Source organism: Crinia signifera, chromosome 4 (genome assembly GCF_055691185.1).
Source record: "Crinia signifera chromosome 4, ASM5569118v1, whole genome shotgun sequence".
NCBI lineage: Eukaryota > Metazoa > Chordata > Amphibia > Anura > Myobatrachidae > Crinia > Crinia signifera.
This window is the reverse complement of record NC_139220.1, coordinates 213,110,232-213,126,571: the sequence shown is the minus strand read 5'-3', so window position 1 is coordinate 213,126,571 and position 16,340 is coordinate 213,110,232. Positions and strand designations below refer to the sequence as shown.

Here is a 16,340-nt window from a genome sequence, read left to right as displayed (position 1 = left end):
CTGGGGCTCAAAATTGTCTGGTGGTGGGGTCCATACGGGATCAATCATTTGGGGGGGGGTCTCAGCTGCTCTACGGGGGCGTCTTTGAGGGGGTCCCTCATCACTAGAGGAGGAAGAGGAGCTTAAGACGAATCCTTCAAATTCCCCGCTTGCATCACTGGCTGTGTCAGAGTCAGAGGTTGCATGGCATATGCCTCCTCCGCTGAATACATTCTTCTGGATGACTGGGATGACATTTGGGATGACATTTGGGATGCCATTTTTATTTTTGTGTTTCTGTAAGTGTAATGTTTCAACACGTGTATAGTGTAGGGGGGGTACAAACTTTATTTCAACACGGGGGGTATGTAGTGTGTAGTGTGTATGTAGTGCAGAAAAAAAAATATACTTTATACAGGAATTTGATCCCAATAAAAAAAAAAAAATTGAAGGGGTTAAAAAAAAAAAAAAAAAGGTCCTGCGCCAAAAATTGAGCACAGATGTTGGTCAGTAACGTCCGTCACTGAACAGCGCTCAAAGGCAACAGGACACCCACAAAAGCAACGTGGGTGTAAAAAAAAAAAAAAAAATTTAAAAAAACTGCAGAAAAAAAATGATATCAACCCTGTGCCAAAAATGCTGTTCAGTGATTGTACGTCACTGATCAGCGGCCACAGGACACCCACAAAAGCAACGTGGGTGTAAAAACTATTTAAAAAAATATACCACAGCACTCTCCAAAAAAAAAAAAAAATTTAAAAAAACTGCAGAAAAAAAATGATATCAACCCTGTGCCAAAAATGCTGTTCAGTGATTGTACGTCACTGATCAGCGCTCAGCGGCCACAGGACACCCACAAAAGCAACGTGGGTGTAAAAACAAAACCCCACTGCACTCCAAAAAAAAAACTGCAGATCTGTGATGCAGTGATGCAACACTGATTAGCAGTGAGGGGCAGCAGGCACACAACCTGACAGGGTATATATAAAAAAAAAAACCCTGGACCCCCAAAAAGTTGCTGATTAATTAATTTAAACTGATCAGCACAAAAGGGGGGGGCAGCAGGGGGGGCAGCAGTCAGTTGCACACGCAGCACAACCTTTGGTGCAACTGACAGGTGTATATATATAAAAAAAAAAAACCTGGACCCCCAAAAAGTTGCTGATCTTAATTAATTTAAACTGATCAGCACAAAAGGGGGGGCAGCAGGGGGGGCAGCAGTCAGTTGCACAGGCAGCACAACCTTTGGTGCAACTGACAGGTATATATATATAAAAAAAAAACCTCTGCACCCCCAAAAAGTTGCTGATCAGCTCAGATATAGTGATCAGCACAAAAGGGGGTGCAGCAGACACAAAATATAGCACTCTCTATCACTCTCTGTCACTATCTCTGACTATCTCTGACTATCTATCACTATCTGTGACTCTATGACACTGCAGCAGCAGCACACAGGAAGTCACAAGATCCAGGAAGCATCCAGCTGCTGGCAGCACGCTACCAGCGGTGATCAGCGGTGATCAGGTAAGTATCAGGCAAGGTTCAGGTATGTATAGCAGGACAGAGTGGCCGGTGACCGCTCTGCACGCAATTCCAGACCGGAATGGCGTCTGCAGCGCAGTCACCATTAGTTTAAATGGCGCGCCTTGGCTGTGATTGGTCCGTCGGTCCGACGGACCAATCACAGCCTTGGGGGCAGGTGGGGTGAGGTGTCCTCGTCACCGATGACGCCCTCATGCCCCCTCGCACCCGGCGGTGATTGACACCTGTGTTACCGAGCGTCTGATTCGCCGGTAACACAGGAAAACGCTGCAAATGGCTGTTCACATTGAACAGCCAATCACAGCGATCGCCGACGGGGGGGCGGCATCGCCGCCCCCCCTGGGCATGCAGGGACATGTCTGCTGTCAGGGACAGCAGACATCGTCCCTCTGTCACTGCGTCTCTAGACGCAGTGACACTTTGAAGTCATGACGTATATATAAGTCATGTGTCGGGAAGTACATCCCGGCCATGACGTATATATACGTCAAATGTCGGGAAGGGGTTAATGCCTGTACAAACCTTTTGATGAGTGGATCATCTGACAATTTCCTATCCAGGAGGACAGAGAGAGCAGATATCTGAACTCTTAAGGTTGAAGCTGCCAGTCGCAGCACAAAACCATCAGAGAAATTGTAGGACACAAGGTGTTCCAAACCTTATGTTCTCGGGATACGCCTGAGCCCAGGATAGGAATCTCCTCCAGATTTTGTGATATATCTTAGAAGAAACTGCTTTCCTTGCCTTCAACAGAAAGCCTGCCACCTGCTCTGACACCCCTTTCTCTATCAGAATCGCCCACTCAACATCCAGGCAGTCAATTTCAAGGTTTTGATACCTGAATGGAGTAGTGGACCCTGATGCAACAGATCAGGGATCATCGGCAGAGTCCAAGGCCGCTGAGGACAGCTGGGAACCATCCTGAGGACAGTTGGGAACCAGCTCAGTCTGGGCCACTAAGGGAGAATAATCACCACCATGGCCTGCTCCTGTCTTATTTTCTTCAGAATGCGAGAAATCATCAGGAATGGGGGAAACACATAGGAGAGTTTGAAGTCCCACTTTAGGGAGAACACATCGACTCCTTCTGACCCGGGAAAATGGTATCTCCAGAAGAAGCGCTGAACCTTGCTGTTTATGTTTGTCGCCATGAGGTCTATTTGAGGGACCCCGTATCTTTGGGTTACCTCTATGAACACCTGATGATTTAACTCCCATTCCCCTGCCAGAGTATTGCTTTCGCCGGAAACATGCAGAGCTGACAGTGACAGCAGATTTGATTCTGCCCACGGCAATATTCTTGTGACTTCTTCCCACAAGGTCAGACTTTTGGTGCCGCCTTGCTTGTTGACGTATGCCACTACGGAGGTGTTGTCTGTCAATATTCTTAGATGCTTGTACTTCACTTGATCCTTAAAGTGACACACTGCATTTACTACTGCTCGCATTTCCCTTTGGTTGGAAGACATTGCGCGTTCTGTTTTGGACCACAGACCTTGACAGCTTGCTTCCTGCATATGTGCCATAGGAACTTGCGTCTGTGGTTAATGTCACATAATGAGGCTGAGATAACAGAGTGTTTCTGTGCTTCAGGAGTGGACTTTGCCACCACACCAGAGAATCTCTTGCACTTTGACTTAATTCTACTTTGGCATTTAGGTCTAAATGTACTCGCCTGCGAGTCAAGGTTTCTCTTTGCAGAATCCTCATCCGCCACCTTGCCCACGGGATTAGGTCTATGGTGGACGACATCATCCCCAGAAAACGAAGAACTAGATGCAGAGATTACTTCATCTGACACTGAACTAAGGCAGCCAACTCCTGGATCTTGACGCACCTCTCTTGAGACAGAGAAATCGCGTACTTGATAGTGTTTATCATCACGCCCAAGAACTGCAGATTCTGACATGGTTTGAGATGACTTGTCTTGATTGACCAGCCATCCATGTGCCTGTAGAATTTGTATTGTAGTTTGTACTGCTTGCTCTACCTCCTGCTCTGACCTTCCGCAAATTAGGAGATCGTCCAGATAGGACCACATGGCTATCCCCTGTAACCTTATGTAGGCTACATGACCTACTAGGACCTTTGTGAAGATCCTCGAGGAAGCAGACAGGCCAAACGGGAGGCATGTGAATTGCAGATGTTGATTCAACACATGAAGCCTGAGAAACTTTCTGTGTTTTGGGTGAATGGGTACATGGAAGTAGGCATCTTTCAGATCCACCGATGCCAAGAAATCTGCCTGCCTTATACCTTGTAATATGGATTTTAGAGTTTCCATATAAAACTTATTGTCTACAACATATTTGTTTAAGTCTCTGAGGTCTAATATTGTCCAAAAGGCCCCTGATGGCTTCCGAACCAAAAACATTTTTGAATAGAAGCCGTCCCCTTTCTCTCCGGAAGGAACTGGTTTTACTGCTCTGGACTTTAACAGATCCTTGATTATTTGTCTCAACGCCTGTATCTCTCCTTAATCTGTAGGGTTTCTTGACTTCAGAAACCTTCTGCTTATTGGAAACTGCTTGAACTTCAGCCTGTATCCATATTTTAGTATCGAAAGGACCCATTTGTCCTGTACTGACATTTCCCACTGGTGGACAAACTTCCATAGTCTTCCTCCCACTGGAATGGACTCTCCTGTGCTTTCGTTGTCAGAACTTCTTGAACCCCCTTCTGGATGCCTGATGAAAGGACTGCCTTGTAGACCCAGAGAATCTACCATACTGCCTTCCAGGCCTATAGGCCCTGGCTTCCTTGAAATGTTCTCTAGGTGACTGTCCACCGTACCTCTGCATCTTGCGGCAGTCTAGCCGACTTACCACAGGACATTCTTTGGATAATTGACTCCAATTTATTCCAAAATAGCAAAGACCCTTAATAGGGTAGTGAAGCCAGCCTGTTCTTGGAACTTAGAGTGAATTAAGTGCAGCGCTCTGCCCCTTGGTGTCGGTAGTGTAAATAACGACTATGTGTGCATGCTCAAAAATAAAAGGCGGTGGGTGATAATACTGAAGGAAAGGGGATATTGGGGGCACTACGTGCACATCAGGGGTCTGCCCTGCATGATGGAGTGCCTGGGGGACGGGTGGGGGAAGAAAGAAAGTGGTTTGGTAGCGGTGATCTCTCCACTCAGTGGGGATCCCAAGGGTAGGGTTGGCTGGGTGGGGGGTCCGGGTTGGGAGCGGTGGATCACCGGTGGGTACAGGTGCGGCGACCTCTCGTGCTTGCCGAGGAGAGAGAGACGCCCGTGAAGAGAGGACAACAGCACGCCGGGGACGGGAAGAGGTGAGTAACCGGGATCCGTCGGCAAGGACTCACAATGGGGGAGACGCGCACCAGCAAACCCCCGATCGTGACCTCTGTCAGACACTCCACGTCACCGACCACGGACCCCAATTAAGAAGGTGGACGGCGAACAGCCAAACACCCGACTAGTCGAGCGGACCAGGGAAGGAGGCATACGGAGCGCCCAGATCCTGGGAGCCATGCACCCCGACCCCAGGCTCCCACGACGATCACCCACCTCCGTCCCACCACCTAAGACCGCAGGCATAACACCACTCAAGCTGCAACCCGGGACCTGGACGTCACCACAGGACAGCTCTTCAATACAGGCAAGCGGTACGCTGCACCTGTACCCATCGGTGATCCACTGCTCCCAACCCGGACCCCCCACCCAGCCAACCCTAACCTTGGGATCCCCACTGAGTGGAGAGATCACCGCTACCGAACCAATTTCTTTCTTCCCCCACCCATCCCCTGGGCACTCCATCACGCAGGGCAGACCCCTGATGTGCACGTAGTGCCCATAATATCCCCTTTCCTTCAGTATTATCACCCACCGCCTGTAATATTTGTATTTGCATGTATATGTATTTATGTACACTGCACTTTCAGAATTCCACTGCAGCAATGTACCTTTAAATCAATTTTATGTGTTTATGTATTTGCACCACTTATTAGTAAAGATTTTCTTTTTGAGCACGCACACGTACTCGTTATTTAGGCTACCGACACCCGACACCAAGGGGCAGAGCGCTGCACTTAATTCACTCTAAACTGCAGTACCCAGCCGGGCCGGTCTCTCGGCAAGTGGAGCAGCTAGACCTGAACAATTGGGAGCAGTGTGCAGGAACCAATCTAACCAATACCTAATGTTCTTGGAACGCATCCGCTGACCAGCTGCGCAGCCATACTGCCCGCCTTGCTGCCACACCTGCCGCCATGGTCTTAGCAGCATACTCCATAACATCCAAAGATGCCTTGCACAAAAAGTCAATGGCTTTCATCATGATACCCATGCTCTTTTGCAAATACTGCCTTGACACATTTTCTTCAATATCGGTGGCCATGGATAAGCCCCATGCTCTCAAGGCCCTGGAGGTTGACGCCATAGTAACCCCTGCCTTTAAGGACACTGCTGAGGCACCATGCACTTTCTTCAGTGCACCCTCTGATTTCTTATCCATACTGTCCTTGAGACTAGCACCATCCTCAAGGAGAATTGTAGTTTTTGACACAACGTTGGCCACCGCCGCATCAACGTTAGGGACAGTACAGTATTTCGCAAAAGCTTCATCCTTAATTGGGAACATCCGTTCCAACCTTTTAAAGTTACTAGACTTCCTGTCCACTTTCTGAAATTGACCAACCATTAGGTCCATAAGCACTTTATGCACTGGAAAGTTTCTAATTTTCACAACCCTGTCTTCAAACAGGGCATCACGGACCTCCTCCTTATCTTTAATGTCCATAACCTTGTAAATATACTTCAGGAGATTATCAACCAAATCTGGATTGTATGACCTCTCCTTCTCAGGGACCTCCCCGGATTCGTCACCAGAATCGTCTGTATCCTGTACCTAAACTGACTTGAGACCTTGTTCTCTTAGTCCCCTGAACCTCCTTCAACTCATCCTTAGTAACGAAGGACTTCTTCATCCAGTCCAATAATTGGAGCATGGTCATAGACTGTGCCTCTGCTGGCTGTCTGCTGCCCTTGCATATATGGACATCCTTTTCAGGAGGTAAATCCTTGTCACATAGCATACATGTACTGGGCATATTCCTGGATTTAGATTTCCTTTTTTTAGAAGCCTTAGACACACTAAAATCAGATATATAAAAGCCTATCACTTAACTGCCCTCAACTTTGCATAGCATACAGCAATAAATGTGCCTCACTAAGGGCTTACCTCTCCATGGCAGTTTCAGCTTCAGGGGGGTAAAAACGCTTACAGGATCCATTCTGCAGTCTTCACACTTAGCTCAGCATACAAGCTGCGGCAGTGTGTCAGATCCAGCGTTTTTAAATCCGGCGCCGGGCATTTGCGCATGCGCAGAAGCGCCTTCCGGACGCCGCCGCGTCACATCCGCCCTAGTGTTCCAGACGCCCGAGCGTCACATCTGCCCTAGTGTTCCAGACGCCCGAGCGTCACATCCGCCCTTAGAACGGGCGCCCCAGTTTACTGCTTCCGCCAACCTCCAGCCTGAAGCGCTGAGCCACCTGTTCCCAGCGTCACACTGCATGGACTCAGCATGGAGGGGCAATAGAGTGGATGCCACAGGATACAGCCTGATATCTGGCAGCAGTTCCAGGCACACAGCGCAGGATGCAGCCTGATGGGTGCCTCTTCACCCGGGGAGCCACCCCACAGCCTGGCCACCCATGGACAATAGCTGTAAAGACTGAGGTAGCCCAGGCACAAAACAAAAAAACTATCTACCTATCCTAATCTTTGAGACAGGAAAAAGACTGTAGGGTGAGGAGGAAGGGGAGGATATATACCCAAGGTGGGCGGAGTCAAATTTACCTGTCTAAACATAGGAGAAGAAGAAATAACCCAGAGTAATGGCTGCCATGGAGGGTGAGGAAGAAACTGATATATCAATGGGGTCGCTATAAATGGAAGAATGTCCCTGTCTCTCCTGGTATTCACTCCACTTAAACCATTTTATATGAATAGAGGAGGGCAAGGAGGAATATCTAAACCCAGCTGTCTCAAACACAAAGTGTTTGTGACTATTTTTAATAATGGTTTGTATACTGGGTATAGAGTGGGATTTCCACAATTGTCCTATGGCTGCCTTGGTAGAAATCAGTACATGACCCAGCATGTACAGTATCTTTAGCAAGATTAAGAGAGGATTTGGGGTATGGTAATATTCTAAGAACATCACCTATGAGGGAGAATACTTCTATTCACAGCAGCGACAAAACCGGGCAATCCCCAATAATATGTAAAATAGTTTGAATGCACCCATAGTTTCTCCAACAAAGACTGGACGCCGAAGGCCAAATAAGATGCAGCCACTGTGGAATAAAGTAGGCCCTATGAAACAATTTATAAAACATTTCACAGTGTTGGAGGCATTTAGATACCTTGAAACAGGACATAGAGATCGAATCCCACTCAGTATCCTGAAAAACTCTAGATAAATCTCTCTCCAAATTAGGTTGAGAAATTAATTTCCCCTTCTTGCCCAACAAAATAATATATTGGTACCAACAAAATATTCCTCCTCTGTAATAAAGGGAGGACAATCTACAGGACATAACAGTGGGCAGATGTAGAATAGTAAACGGCTAAGCCATATTAGTGGTAACTGTCAAAGCCGGCATAAACAACACCTCTGGAGTGTTTCGGCAATACTAAAGTGCGCCTAGCAATATGGGGTCTAGAGCCCTTCCAAATATATTATGGAAACACCCAATTGGCTCTACAACTAAGGGGTTTTGGGATAGATTGTGGAATGGCACAGAAGAGATACATCAGATTAGGTAATCAGCTATTCGCCCCAGCCACGAGATTTCGTGAAGAAGCCACTCTTTAATGAACTTCTCAAATGAGCAGAGTAATGGTATATAAGTACAATCAACAAGGTCAACATCCCTGGACAAGTGTACAGCCAAGTACCTAATAGAACGCAACTGCCATGCATATTTGTAACTATCTTTGAGTAGGGCTAGTGTCACCGGGGAAATATTAAGCGGGATTGCTTCAGTTTTAGAGGAATTCAATTTATAATATGATACATTTGCAAAATAGTCAAGAACGTTATGGAGTCCGGGAAAAGAAGTCTCAGGGTTCAACATACACAGAAGGATATCATCAGCAAACAGACTGATTTTATGGGCAACACTCCCAATCACAGGTCCCAGCACATCTCCATCCATTCTAATAGTCTCAGCTAGGGGCTCGATTGCCAATGAAAATATAAGGGATGACAAAGGACACCCCTGTCTGGTGCCGTTAGCAATATCAAACACAATCTGCGCTTCCAACATTTCTTTTGGAAAGCTACTAGAATTAGATGCCTCATTGAAGAAATTCAATAGTATCAAGTCCAAGTCTGTTTTGTAGCTTTTATAAAAATGTGTCTGATATCCATCAGGTCCAGGGGCCTTATCACGTGGGTAGATCATCAATAGCTTTTTCAAGTTCAAAAAGGGACCATGGGAAGTTCAGGGCCAGGCAGGTCTTACAGTCTAAAGGCCCCCATACACTAGCCGATTTTGGTCAGATTTCAGCCAGATCAGACGGATCTGGCAGAAATCGGACCAAAATCGGCTAGTTTGGATGTCCCCTCAGATCCGATGCGCGGTCCCGTGCGCATCGGATCTGCGTCGGGTGGTCGGACCTGCTGCACGTCCGACCACCCGACTTGGGACCTAGTGGGGCGGCGCGGCGGTGGAGGGAGCAGGGGGGGCTGGGGACACGACGCGGCTGCGGGGGACACAGGCGGCATAGAGCCGGATAGGGGAAGCCGGCCGGGAGCTGTCAGTAATGAATAAAAAAAAAAAGCCCATACAATGAATGGGCGGCCTGTGATTGGCTGAGCGCTCTCTCAGCCAGTCAGCAATTGGCTGAGAGAGCGCTCAGCAGCCAATCACAGGCTGCCCATTCATTGTATGGGCTTTTTTTTTTTTATTCATTACTGACAGCTCCCGGCCGGCTTCCCCTGCCCGGCTCTATGCCGCCTGTGTCCCCCGCAGCGTCCCCAGCCCCCCTGCACCGCCTTGCCGCACAGACGCTGGGGGACAGCGTCCCCAGCAGCGGGGGACACAGACGCTGTCCCCCGCAGCGTCCCCAGCAGCGGGGGACACAGAGTCCCCAGCCCCCCTGCTCCCTCTACCGCACAGACGCCCCAGCAGCGGGGGACACAGACGCTGTCCCCCGCAGCGTCCCCAGCAGCGGGGGACACAGAGTCCCCAGCCCCCCTGCTCCCTCTACCGCACAGACGCTGGGGAACAGCGTCCCCAGCAGCGGGGGACACAGACGCTGTCCCCCGCAGCGTCCCCAGCAGCGGGGGACACAGAGTCCCCAGCCCCCCTGCTCCCTCTACCGCACAGACGCTGGGGAACAGCGTCCCCAGCAGCGGGGGACACAGACGCTGTCCCCCGCAGCGTCCCCAGCAGCGGGGGACACAGAGTCCCCTGCTCCCACCTCTGTAGCCCCCCCCCCCCCCCCTGCTCCCCGGGTTTTTTACATGTGATAAATCGAGACGATTTATCACATGTAAAAAATGGCACATCAAGTGCCAGTCTAATCAAGCTCCCCCGGGGAGCAGCCGGGGAAGCTCAGGGGGAAGTCGGGGGCGACTTGTCCTAAGGACAAGTCGCCCTAGTGTATGGGGGCCTTAACTTGGGTAAAGCTAATTTGTTTTTAGGGAAGGACAGGATGTCAGCTTCAGTTGCAGTATACCTGAATCAGAATGTAAATTATATACCCGAGAATCATTTTCTGCCAAGCGTCATTGAGGCCATATTCACCCAGTAAGTGCCGGAAACCAGAAGGGTTGTCAGGGCAGGGCAGAGGGCCATGAAGGGGAGATTCTGTCATGTGGGACCTTTAAACCATAGGATCTACAACCAAACTAAAATCACCTAACATCATTACAGCACCTTTCGCACATTACTGAACAATGACCAGTACTGTATGTATGTGTGTTGCCAACCAACTGGTCAAGCTTCCGAATTATCCTGTGTTACAGTTGTGCCAAGTACTGCCTGTACATTGTGCGGTGTAAGTAACAAATTGAATACTAACTCATCACATGATCATGTAATTTATGCAAAGTATAAAAGCACATTTGTAACTGTATAAGAGAATAGAACATGTATTTATACATACAGTATACACAGTCTAAGTAAATAAATGGTATAGCTATGGTCACTACCAATATGACATAAAACGTACCATTTTGACCTGGCTCAGGAATTGGTCGATTTTCCTAGAATGAACCATAAAAACAAAAAATAATAATTAAAACAGATCAAATTGTGAACTAGGCATTGAACAAACATAAACCAGTGTAGATCAGTTTGCACATTAAATATTAAATTCATCATAGAGGTGTTGGGATTAATACAGCCAGAGCATCACAATATTAGTGGTTGAGTATTGTCATTGTAATAACCACTGTAAATTTAAAAAGTGAAAGCTATGGGGAAAGGTCACCTACATTTCATGAATCTGTCTGAACTGTAGTAATATTTCTAAGGGAATTGGAATGGTGACTTATTTATGATGCCCTTTGAAATTAGGTTCTATAAAACAATAAACTACATACTGGGGAGATAAGTAATCTATAGACTGCATCTGTAGTCATAACAAAACACTGTCAATCTACTAGAAACGAGTGTAATGGCCTAGACAGATTCCTTGAGGCCAGACATCTTCTCATGATGACAGCTGGCGAGAGTGGTTTAGCTCACAGAAAATAAGTAGGCCAACAGCAAAAGGTCAGCACGCCCAAGGAAAACATAGGTGAAAGTTAGAAACAAGCAAAAAGTAGACGTGAAAAATGTTGACATGAGTTTTTCACTTTTTTGTGTCACTAATAAGTGTACCACATCCCCAGCTGCTCATAGTTGCCTACCCTCCTGCATTCTGCAGGAGACTCCATGAAATAGCAGCAATCTCCCTCTCTCCCTCATTAGTCTACCAATCTCCCTCATTTCACCTAGCCCACATTACACTGTTACATTTTTTGGGAAAAAAGGAATGAGAGACAGATACATTTACATCAGCACCATTTCCCAACACTTTATCAAGTACAGTAGCTATTACTAACTGCTTTGGGGCTCATCTACATTTGGATATAAGTAATTTTAAAAATTCCTCTCAGATGTAGCAGTACACACCCACGCTTCTAGGTGCCACGTGAACAATGTCTTTTCACATTCTCACCATATATGGAACTAGACACGCCCTTTGGGTGGAGCATGACACACACCCTTTGGGTGGAGCATGACACACACCCTCAATAGGGCGCTGTGCACAATTATTTTACCAACTATAATCTCCCTGAAACCAGTTTTCAAAAGTAGGCAAGTATGCTGCTGCTGCTGCATTAGGCACCTTTACTGTTCACAATCAGAGTCCACGTGAATGGAAAAGTATGAAAAGGTAAAAAAAAAAATGCAGACCTTGTGCATGTCGATCTTTTAACTTTGAACCTAGACATCTTCTGGCAGCCATGCGGATACCACAGCTGGCTGGGAGTAATAGTGCACTGTACAGAATAAATGAATATATAAATAAAAAGACTTTGGGGGAAATTTACTAAAGGAAATTTGTAAAAAAAATAGGTGTATTTGTATCCAGAAATACACTTATTTTTGACATTTACTATCCCGAAAATACGGCAATTCGTATTGATGTGCTATCAATACGAATACGAATTGCCATATTTTCGGGATAGTAAATGTCAAAAATAAGTGTATTCTTAGATACAAATACACCGATTTTTTACAAATTTCCTTTAGTAAATTTCCCCCTTTAGCTCTAATGCTGGGTACACACTAGAGACGAATTGCAAAAAGATGCAATGTCGACAACGATTTCCCTTGAACTCCCGGACTGTGGCCACATCCCGGAGTATGCGGTCATTAACAATATATACAAATCTTCCTGCATGTCCATAAGATCAGAAGAGGCATCAAATAACCATCAGGAAGACCCATTGGCATCATGATAGAGCATATACAGTACATTGGACGATTTGCATGACTTGTCATTCAGAACCCATTGTTATCATCCACATTGTTTAAAAAAATGTCTAATATGTGCATGGCTCGACATGCAAAATGTATATGTCTGGTGTCCGTGAGTCTGTGAGACACTGCCATCTGCTTGCAGAGAGTGAAACTACATCTATTTCTCACAAATGCACAAACACAGAAGGTAGCAGATTACCTTTCAAAGCTTTTTCTTTGAGCAGGCTTACTAGTTTATCATTTTACTTTTTATTGTTTTTATTGCATTTTTATTGCATTGCATACCTCCCTAATTATATACTGGGAAGCACCAAAAATGGCAGTGTTCAGAGCTTCGAAATACGCATGAAACTTAACCAAGTCTTGAAAAAAGGTCGGTCTAGTTTAATAAAAATACTAATAGATAGATAATAGATAATTTCACACAATAATCTTGTTACTTATTAATTGCAATGATTTAAATAAAAATAATGAAGGCTAAAAAAAACATTATCAGGGTACCCAACGATATAGATAATAAACTCTCAATTTTGTAGGGCAACTATAAAACATAGAATATAAATGAATAACAATATTTCTTTATCAATACAATTGGCAACACAGTACTAAAACTGAACTGGGTATTACCAAACATAAAAAATATAAACTAGGTGTATACAAAGAAAAAATCTCTGGTCAAATTTGTTTTCAGAATCAATATTTGAACAAATGGCTTTCAATCAATTATTACAAAGAAAAGTCACTGATGCCTGGCCTACTCTATTAAGAGTTTTAATGTATAACTATTTCCGACTTGTTAGACAATGAAGAGAATTAGAGAATTCATCAGTCCGCTTTGTGGATTATCCTTCACCTGCCAGTCAGGAGAAAAAAAAGTTTCAGATAACTGAACCATTTTCATGGGGTATGGAACATTGTTGACACATAAAGTAGGTCGACATGGCTAAGGTCAACAGGGTCGGAAGGTCGACAATGGCAAGGTCGACATGAGTTTTTCACTTCTTTATCCCAAATGTCAACATAGTCGACATGGACACCGTCAAAGTGTACCGCGTCTGCTTGCCATGCTTCAGACACACTCTTTTGTTCTCTCTGCATGCTCTAGTAGATTAGTAGATGGTATGACATGAAATACCGCCTGTTGGCACATGTCGGCTCCAAAAAACATGTCGACCTATTGACTGTTGTTCTTGCCATTGTCGAACTAATGCTTTTGTCGACCTTCCAACCATGTCAACAATAGCCATGTCGACAAATTTTTATATAGTTACATAGTAGGTGAGGCTGAATAAAGACTTGCGTCTATCTAGTTCAACCTATGTTTATAGTAGCTTATCCCTTGTTGTATAGTATGTTCTGATATTTTAAAGACAGATTATGTTACTTATTTGTACCCATGGATGTTTTTATCCAATAAATGTTTGTCCAACCGTATTTTAAACGTATTTATAGTGTCTGCCGACACCACTTCTCCAGGAAGAGAGTTCCAAAGTTTGACGGATCTGACTGTAAATAGATTTTTTCTTCTAGATGAACAAAATCTTTTTTCTTCTAATCTAAACTCGTGCCCTCGTGTCCTAGATTCCTTTCTAGCAGAAAAAAGGGTGTTTGACAGATCCTTATATTGGCCCCTGATATATTTATACATGTTGAGCATATCCCCCCTTAAACGTCTCTTCTCTAGTGTAAATAGTCCCAAATTGCTTAATCTTTCCTCGTACCTTAAATTCTCCATTCCCCTAAGAAGCTTTGTTGCTCTTCTTTGGGTTTTTTCTAATTCTATGATGTCCTTTTTATAATGTGGGGCCCAGAATTGTACTCCGTATTCGAGGTGCGGACCTAAGCCATGTTGAGTTTCAGCGATCGTCCCAATGCATGTAGACCTAATATGGGTTGACCTAATGACCATGGGTGTAAACCCGAAGACACATGGTCAGCTCCCCCCCTCAAAGAAAAACAAACAAAACAAAAACAGAATTCACCGAAACCACCACCAGGCAAAGCATTTTATGCAGGAGACTTTTAACGCAAATATTAAAATTCCTCCATATGCGGGAAAATGCTCACAAGTAAAACATTAATTCTACTATACCAGAAAATTTATTTTGTTGAAACATACAGTTTGAAGCTGGGTTTTAAGGTCTTTGGTCATGCATAGATTTTTTTTTTTCTTTACCGCTATAAATACTTCTACACTAAATATTGAAATGAGCATAGGCAATAATGTCAAATATTAGATTTGTAGGTAGTAGCACATTCTTCCAATTTGTCTATTGCTAATAACCCAATAATACCAGCCCCATATCCTTTATTTATGTACAGATTCTTAGCACAGCATATTCCGTTCTGATCCTTTTTTGTTGAGCAAACACAGGGGCAGAGTAAAAAGATATATATATTCTACCACCTAGGTAGAAGAGAATATATACGGGCGCTAGCGAGGTGGGTTGTTACTGCTTAGCTGCTCACACCTGGGGGTGGTCAGACCCCTATGGGAATTGGAAAAAGAGAGAAACAAGATGGTGGTGGAGCGCTTAAATTTAGAAAAAAGAATAAATTGCAATTTGACCAATTGGGTATTACATAAAAGATACTGTTTTAATCTATCAGAAGCACATTGGTACAATAATAAAAAGAGCACAATATACCTTGCATGCAGTAAAAAACTGAATAAAATAATAATAATAATAAAAAATAGGCACCCCTATGGGAGTTTGAATGTGGACTTGGGATAGTAGGAATAAAGTCTCACTTGTTTCTAGTACTACTCTCCTCCTGAACAGTCAATTGTTTAAATTGAATGCCGGGTATCCATATACCTGACTGGCAGCCTGATGTCTCTATTCCGGTCGTGAGGAAAGGATGGTGAACTATCACACCTTTGATAAATCTGTGGATGACAAAATGCATCAGGCCTACACACCCCTCTTGGACCTTTTGTGGATTACAAATACTGCCCCTCACTTGGACCAACTCTCCTCAAATTCCAACCGGTACTTTATCAACTGGAAAAGAAAAGGGTTTTTTTTCTTTAGAAAATAAAAAAATGGGCACCTATATGTGTGTTGAGCCTAGCTGCTCCCACTATAGGGGTGTCAAACCCCAATATTAGCAAACAAAATAAACAACAAGGGTGTGGAGCGCTAATGAACTGGAAATGGATCCATTGAGTATTACAATTAATTTATTTTTATTCTGTAAAATAAATATTTGAATCATTAAATATCAACAGTTGTACAGGCGATGTAATTACAAATACAAATTAAAAGTCAGTTAAATTTCATATAGGACAGTTGGAAATTGGTATACTTATACACTTTTGCGATCCCTCTGGTCTCTTTGCTTATATGGGGTGAAATGTAATAGGATGAGAGATTCAGAAAGTGAGAGATTTGGTAAGAAATCTCCAGTTTTTTTAAAGTGGCAATCATTTACACAGCAAAACCAGTGTGATTTTGCTGTGTCAATGATTGCCACTTTAAAAAAACTGGAGATTTCTTACCAAATCTCTCACTTTCTGAATCTCTCATCCTATTACATTTCACCCTCAGTGTCATGTGAGTCCGTGCTTCTTAAGAATGGGAATCCATAAACCTGGCTGGATGATTTATATTCGCTGGAGGGAATGGGTAGTCCTCAGTTGTTTAGAGGTATCCTCACGATTGTATGCAAAAAGTTCAATCCAAAAATTGAGCAGGTGGTGGTGTCCCAGTTGTAGATGAAATACTTGTCACGGCTGATTTTTGCAGGTGAATTCAAGCATGGACCAGTAGCCAAGGGGATCGAATCCAATCTATCCAACATGTGATTT

At 44.6% G+C, this 16,340-nt stretch overlaps 1 protein-coding gene across 5 annotated transcripts in view; it reads right to left on the bottom strand.

Annotated features, from left to right (window-relative positions):
* Positions 1-16,340, bottom strand: part of SORD (sorbitol dehydrogenase) — a 94,573-nt gene that overhangs the window by 52,333 nt on the left and 25,900 nt on the right. For all 5 annotated transcript variants that reach the window (XM_083183742.1, XM_083183741.1, XM_083183740.1 and 2 more), the window contains one exon: positions 10,728-10,761. In XM_083183742.1, the coding sequence (XP_083039868.1) occupies positions 10,728-10,761 (34 nt within the window). The remainder of the gene's footprint in view (positions 1-10,727; positions 10,762-16,340) is intronic.